The 7,576-nt window shown below is 35.8% G+C and overlaps 1 protein-coding gene and 1 pseudogene across 2 annotated transcripts; both read right to left on the reverse strand.

The window, feature by feature from the left end:
• Window positions 1-1,284: 1,284 nt before the first annotated feature.
• On the reverse strand, window positions 1,285-4,777 carry LOC107008366 (annotated as a pseudogene).
• LOC107008365 (pentatricopeptide repeat-containing protein At2g16880) lies at window positions 3,334-7,258 on the reverse strand. 2 transcript variants are annotated; one of them, XM_015207374.2, is made up of 2 exons: window positions 4,750-7,258; window positions 3,334-3,470 (listed from the first exon to the last, which is right to left on the reverse strand). In XM_015207374.2, exon 1 carries the CDS (start codon window positions 7,149-7,151, stop codon window positions 4,839-4,841), a length of 2,313 nt encoding a protein of 770 aa, XP_015062860.1. In that variant the 5' UTR covers window positions 7,152-7,258; the 3' UTR covers window positions 3,334-3,470; window positions 4,750-4,838. The 2 variants fall into 2 exon arrangements, with proteins under 2 accessions (XP_015062860.1, XP_027767591.1); XM_027911790.1 differs by lacking the exon at window positions 3,334-3,470 and adding an exon at window positions 3,825-4,105.
• Window positions 7,259-7,576: the final 318 nt, after the last annotated feature.

Raw genomic sequence — 7,576 nt, forward strand, 5'->3', positions numbered from 1 at the left:
GTGTAGTAGCAAAAATAATGCGCATTAGCTCTATGTATTAGTGGTTCTTTGTTTGGTGCACTTTTTCATGCTATATATAACTACTGCATTCTAATGTGTATTGTTAATACTATGAATTTCTAGGTATTAGTAATGCATATGATTTATTACATGTATTAGCATGGTTAGAGATCCAATTATCTCTCAAAAGTACTTTTATATTTTTTTCATTATAATTGTGAAAAATATTTTTATAAATAAATATTTAATTATTTTTATATATAACGCATATTATTTTTAATACACCAAATCAAACAAATAGAAGTATAACTAATAAGAGTAATACTAATGAACTCTATTGAACATTTTATTTTTATACACTATCAAATGATCCTCACTTTGGAACAACTTCAGATATAGATTTTATTATTATTATTTATAGTCACTTTTGTCTGAAATTATGAACTGCGATTTTTTGAAATGTTTTTTATGTGGGTAAACGTATGGAAGTAATTTGTGGGAATTTTATTTCTATATATTATTAATATCTTATTTGGTACGCTATTTCTATTTATGTATAACTAAACAATTTAAAGTGTATTAAGATGTGTATTACTAATACTATGAATTTTTAGGTATTAGTAATACAAGAGACTTAATATATGGTGAAAAATTCAATTACCCTTCATCTTTTCCACTATAATTGTGGAGGATATTATTATAAATTACTATTTTTATGCCATGCATGCAATTTTAAATACATCAAACCAAACAATACATCAAAATTATTTACGTATAATTGATATAAGCAGCATCAAAATTATTTATGTATAATTGATATAAGCAGTATCAGTACATTTTATTTACCATTATTTTTTATACATTTACCAAAACAGCCCTAATTAAGTGCATTCACATCTTAGAGGCCTAACCTTGAGAATAAAATGATGTAGAATTTTGGGTATCTGATTAATGTGGAAGTCACAAGTATATGCAATTGAATCAAGAAAGAAACTGAAACACATTGTGAATCAGCTTTTTAAGAAATGATGATAGAAAGTATTTATTAAAACGATGTCACAGAGATCCTTGGAATAATTTTTATGCTTATTTTGCAAGGGAGAAGACTGAAGAGAGAGTCAAATGAATCTTCCAGTAGTGTTGCGCGTGATTATATAGTTGGCTCATATTTATGCGATTCTAAACATGAATTTATTATTTATAATTTGAAACGGGTAGAGAAAGAAAGCTTCTCTGTTCATATTGTCAAGTAAAGAAAACAATACATACAAAGATATAAGAATATACAAGCAAAAATCATCTATTAGCCACCGCTACTGGCAATTAGATTTTCAGGGTTTCAACAAGAATTTTCATCAATTCACCTCTAGATAAATCGTCTCTTTTTCCCCCCACACACATAAAAGATACTAAATATAATAGGTTTCTACAATCAATCTTTGAAGATAAATCAGGAATGTATTTTATAAGAAGCATTCTACAGAATATTTTATAAGCATAATATGACGACTCACCCTCTGAACTATTTAGCCACATACATACACAGCCCTTTTAACTTGCACAATTTCACACCCAGAATCAACTATCTGTGCTGCACAGACTGCAGTTAGGCCGTCGGTAAACCATTGAAAAACAAGCCTTTTCTGCTCCTGTGTTCCACCAATTTATCCACACGAAACTTTCAGAATCCAGGAAAGAGCACAAACAAATGCTGATACTTCACAACCAAATTTCCAAAATACACAAACTACAAAATAACAAGATAAAACTTTAAATCAAGCAACACACAAATAGGGAAGAGATCACGGGAGCATGACTTCTTTCGTCTCTTAAAATTCAAGGAACGCTGCACTTAACTTGATCCAAAAAAGAAAGTATTTAGGGATAGTTAAGAATGAATTTCAGCAGAACTAGGTTTCTTTCAGCGGGGCCTTCTTGGCTGCTTCTGCAGCTGCTTTCTCTGCTTTTATCTCAGCAACAATGGCATCAATTTCAGCATCCTCGGGTTGCCTAAGCCCATGCTCTTTTGTCATCACAGCAACTTCTATGTTTTTTCCACAACTTTCAACAACCTGATTCGTAGGGAAACACATGCTTAAAAATCACTACAGCCAAAACAAATGCTCACATCCAACTATGCTCTTTCCATTTTTGCTGAAGGTCTAGTTGGATGAGTGCATTTGTTCCCTAAATACCAACACAGAAATCTCTAACGGAAGCTGTCATGTATTTCAGTCCGCTTAAACAATATAATTAAGTCAACAACTTGAATCATAAAGAGCAGCGTTCAAATCATAGTCGATAACTTAGCATGTGTAAGTGCATATGTACGTCAGAAATAAATGATCCAAAATACAAGTCAAGTCACCTCTTACAACGAAGAGGTAATTACTTCCCGTGAATGAGCAAGTCATAATTCATAAGTTCTTGAGGCGTTTAAGAAAGCCCAAGTTTGCCATGGAAAGAGGGGTTTTGACATATGTGGAATTCCTAGGAAGAAATTCTTCAAATGTGTGCGGTATTCAATTGGCCACTTTTAAATAACTGTGGTATCTATGCCAATTTACACGCACTCGACTAATCCATTCTCCTACAGCACTTTTTTTTAAGCAGAACAAACATTTAGAAAACTCATTCCCAGGGCAGAAAATGCAGCTACTACTTTTCATCCTCAGTTCTCAATATGTTTTAACATCTTTCCTACGGAAAAATAAACTTCAATTCCTCCCTTGTAACTTCACAAATATTACCTTGTAAATGCGCCTGCATAGATCAGGATGAATAAAAGATATTACCAACTATCTTGGAACTGAGCAAAATTGATTGATTGAACTAGGAAGGGAGGAAGAGTTTAATAACTGAATGATCCCTTATGTTCTGAAGATCTAAAAATAGGACGATGAAAAGCAACTCAAGTTAACACCGATATTTTAAGAGAAGCAAGACAATATAAGGCCCAGATATTAACATGCAACAGAAACTCACATTATATATGATGTTGTGAAAGGAAAATATGTAACAAAAACGCTTGAGAACAACTATAAACAGAGGCCACTTACTTCAAGCAAAGCATGTATGGCTAGTTTCACAGTTTCCAGATGTTTCATTGTAATTCTTCTCCAAGAATTCCCGAGTAGAGTTAAGAGTTTCTACCAGCCGCATTGGCTTTTGGGGATGAGAATGTACCCGATGGATCTGTTTGGTAAAGTGAGGGTACACCTGTGTGTGGGTCAAAACCAATGATCAAGGTGGATAGACCAAATGGCCTCACCCCACCACTTTGAGTGTTCTTTTGCTGAAGACCAGCAATGTAACGAGTTATATACTCAACGGTAACAGGATCTTCAACCGTATGCCTATGACTCTGACACTCAATGCGTGTCTTATTCACAAACACTCGTGCATCTGCTTTCAGCCCAGCACACGCCAATGCAATGTGATCATCTAGATTTACTATCTTTCTTACTGACCTGCAAACACGAAAAAGATTAATTAGCTTCGAGTTTCAAAGCAGGTGGACAACTAAATAAAATGCAACAGCAATATCTAATAACTGAGAACACTAGACAAGGGAAATCAAAGTAAACTCAGATGTAACGTATTTGACTAAACACATCACCTAACAAATAAAGTTCGGATAACCTAGTTATACATATAACAAAAGGATTACAAGTGCTCAAACTCCTAATCTTCGACCACCAGAGAAGAGACACCCTTTTGTCCTAGTCTGTATTACATCATGGAAGTTGTCATTTTGAGACAGTTCATTCTCGAGGAAGGGATAATTAGGGCATAGCACACAGAATATGTCAGAGTAGTCTTACATTCACTTGGTTCAGGCTCCTTACGTGACCAAATTTCCTGAAAAGCTTTTTTAAGCTGCTCCGTGGGACCTTTATGTTATATCCATTGTATGGATTGCTTTGTCAATCTCCAAGCACGGCCCTCCCTCGAGGGGGAAAAAACATAATATAAATAGAAAGCTCTTGACATTGATATCAATGACAAGGAAAATATTTCTTTTTCACATGTAAATATGTCATTCTATTAAAACAAGAAAGCAGGCACTAAGATGGTGCGAGGGAATTACATGCCTGAAACTTTCCTGCGCAAAAACAAAAAGATAAGCCCGAGAAGGTTCCACCTATACAAGCACCTACTCAGGTACTGAGTCTATAAAATCAAGCATGCTACTTTCATTATTTACATCCAGTAGACTACACCAAAATCCAAAATCCATTGACATGAACATTTCAATTTCTGAACAGCACCTATTTTTCTTTCAAAGCACCTTGGGTTACTTTCTATCCATATTGCCCAATACAGGCAGCCTTGAACTGTAAATATTTACCTCACTGATTCGCATTTTCTCCCAACACTCCAGCACATCATATAAGAAGTACATTATAGTACACCGCATTAGGTCCAGATGATAATAGAAGTTCAGCTAAACCACTTGCCCAGGCAAAAGGCAAGGAAAAGAAATCTCTATATTTTGAAGTTTCTATTGATAAACTGAAAATTGTTTAATTCTCTTTTTCCAGATGAACTACCCAGGAACCAAGATATTTAACAACATATAGACATGACCGTAAGTAAATAAATTGTTCAGTTAAGGGGATTGATTAGGTTAGAATAATTTTTACTAAAAATCAAGTTGATTGACTAAGAGCCTGTTTGACCTTCACAAACCTGTAAACAATGAAAGTAAGAGAAAAGTTCATGTGCGCAGGTGTTCAAGAAAAAAACCTTTTGCCTTGGATCCTTGCAGTGTTGCATACTGGGCATAGAAACTGAAGTCATCATACTCAGCCAGAGCCAAACTTTCGGGGTCACTATCAACCTGTCTTCGATATACTTTTTCTCCTCTTGATGAGTCCTTTTATCAGAGTAAAATAAGTGGACTTCTGTAGATCAATACCTCTCTGAGTGACTTGTGCATATATAAGCATTGCATCCTTATATCTTCCTTCCGCACAAAGCTCATCAATCTGCTGTGAATAAGCGATTGAACTTGAATCTAGTTCATCAACTCTGAGTTCATGTTCCTTGTCATCCATTTGCAACCGCTGTTCAGATGGTCTTTCTCTGTCTATCATAAATTCTTCAGCCTCTTTAAGCCTTCCAGCATCAGTAAGTGCACCAACAATAGCATTATGTGTGTACTTATCACGCTGGATGTTTTTCTCTTCCATTTCAGCAACAAGGCCCAGAGCATCATCAAGTCTTTGATCTTTACAAAGAGCTGTTATCAAGGTGTTATAAGTTACTACATCAGTGGTCTTCCCTTTATCTATCCACGTATTAAAGAGCTTAATAGCTTTTTCAAGCATGCCTTCCCTACTTAGTCCCCTAAGAAGAATGTTGCACGTATATACATCAGGCTTAAAAGAATTTTCAACCATTTTGTTGTGAAATTGAAATGCTTTCTCAATGTTCCCCTCCCAGCAGTATCCATGAATAATAGTATTATATGTTATTTCATCAGGAACTATACCCTTCTCCAAAAGTTCATTCAGTTTAGCAATTGCCAGGTGAGTTTTACCTGATTTACATAGCCCTCCAATTATGATGTTGTAGGTGACAATAGTGGGAATTACCTCTCTCTCTTCCATCTCATCCCAAAGCTTAAGAGCTTTTTCTGTATCTGCACATCTAAAGTAGCCAGCAATAAGAGTGCCATAACTTACTGCATCAACAAGATAACCCCTGGTAGAAGCAACAGAGAGCAACTCGTAGGCCTCATCAAGCTTCCTTTCTTGACAAAGAATGTGAAGCAATGTATTGAGAGAGAAATTATCCATTTTCAAACCTTTTTCACCTATTTGTTTCATTATCCTCAATACTTCTGGTAGATTTCCTGCTTTACAATATGCACTTATGAGAGTATTATAGGAAACACAATCTGGACATAAACCATCTTCTTCCATCTTTTGAAGTACCTCTCTAGCTTTATCCATCTTCCCTTCCTTGCAATACCCTTTAATCAATGTATTACACGTAATTTCATTACATTTGATCCCCTTCTGATTCATCTCTTCAAGCAGATCAAAGGCCTCTGAGCTTCTCTTATTATCAAGACACCCATTGATCAGGGTGTTGTAAGTTTTCACATCAGGCAACAATTTCAATCCTACCATCTCGTCCCGAATCCTAATTGCATCATCAATCCTTCCTTCATTACACAGACCACCAATCAACATATTATAAGTCCAAACATCAGGCAAAGTATTGTTCTGCGTCATCAGCTCGACAATCTGCGCAGCATCCTTCAACCACCCAATTTTACAATAACCATGTATCAAAATATTATATGTATTCCTATTCGGCACAAGACCTTTACCCTTCATATCCAACAACAAATCCCTAACCTCATTCAACCTACCTTTCTCACACAACCCATCCAATATAGTATTATAACTCACATTATCGGGCACACATCCAAACTCACTCATTCTATCCAGCAATTGATTAGCATCCTTATACTTGTAAGCTAAACAATACCCTTTAATCAAAATATTGATAGTAATTGTAGTTGGCACCAAACCAAGCTTAAGTGCGTCATTAAACAGCTCATTACATAAAAACAGAGAGTGAGTGGAAGGGTACCTAACCAAAGCAGTAATCAAAGTATTGAAAGTAATGATGTTAGGGCAAAGTCGAAGGCGCTTCATCTTCTTGAAAATCTGAAGTGCGAGATGGGGTTTGCCACATTGGCAGTAAGCACCTATAGCAGTATCCAACAATTCGGTTGAGGGTTGAGGGAAATTAGAAATGGGGTGAAGGAGATGACGATGGAGAAGATGTTGAGGGTGATCAGAAGGGATAAACGTGAGGAGAAGGGATCTTGCAACGGTGAATCTGCGATGGGATAATAGGGAGGATAAGATAGGGAGAAGAGAAGGGAAAGGGAGGGGTTGGGTGGAGAAAGAGGGTATGTGGGATTGAGACCATTGGAAGAAGGAGAAGAGAGTGGAAGGGCGAGAAGAGAGAGTGGAAGAGGAGAGAATGGAGTGAATAATGGGAGGAGTGAGGTGAGGGAGGTAGGATTGAAGAGAGGATTTGGGTAGAGATTTGGGGGAGGAAGAGAGTAGAGTAGTGATTGTTTGAACAAGTTGAGAGGGCTTCAATGGAGGATATGAAGAACTCATGATTTTTGGGGTGGCGCTGCGGGGAAGAAGGGCTTAAGCCACAGGTTTCAGCCTTCCTGTTTTAGGTGACCTGTTTTTGCTCATGTCTTGGTCGGCTGTTCTTTAATTTTTATCCTTTTTAGTGAAAATGAGTTACTTTTTAAATGCATCCAACTATGACTTAATTTCATTAGATAAATCTTTTAAAAAATATTTATTCTACGCATAAGTTAAATATTGTTAATTAGCCAGACAAATATTTACCCTTAGTGTAAATAATAAAAATAACTCATTGTGTTTAAGTTTAATTTTCAAATAATATGACTTAAGAAGTTAATAAATATGTCTTAAGACGTTCGTACCATGAGACAAAAAAGAAAAGTTCAACTTTTAAAGCTATAACGTCTTAAAACTAAATTATGTTCTAGCAATTTTCACTTTATATT

This window comes from Solanum pennellii, chromosome 1 (genome assembly GCF_001406875.1).
Source record: "Solanum pennellii chromosome 1, SPENNV200".
Lineage (NCBI taxonomy): Eukaryota > Viridiplantae > Streptophyta > Magnoliopsida > Solanales > Solanaceae > Solanum > Solanum pennellii.

What these genes read in the sequence shown, in the direction of transcription:
- LOC107008365 (XM_015207374.2), bottom strand. Translation starts at nt 7,151, where the DNA reads ATGAGTTCTTCATATCCTCCATTGAAGCCCTCTCAACTTGTTCAAACA.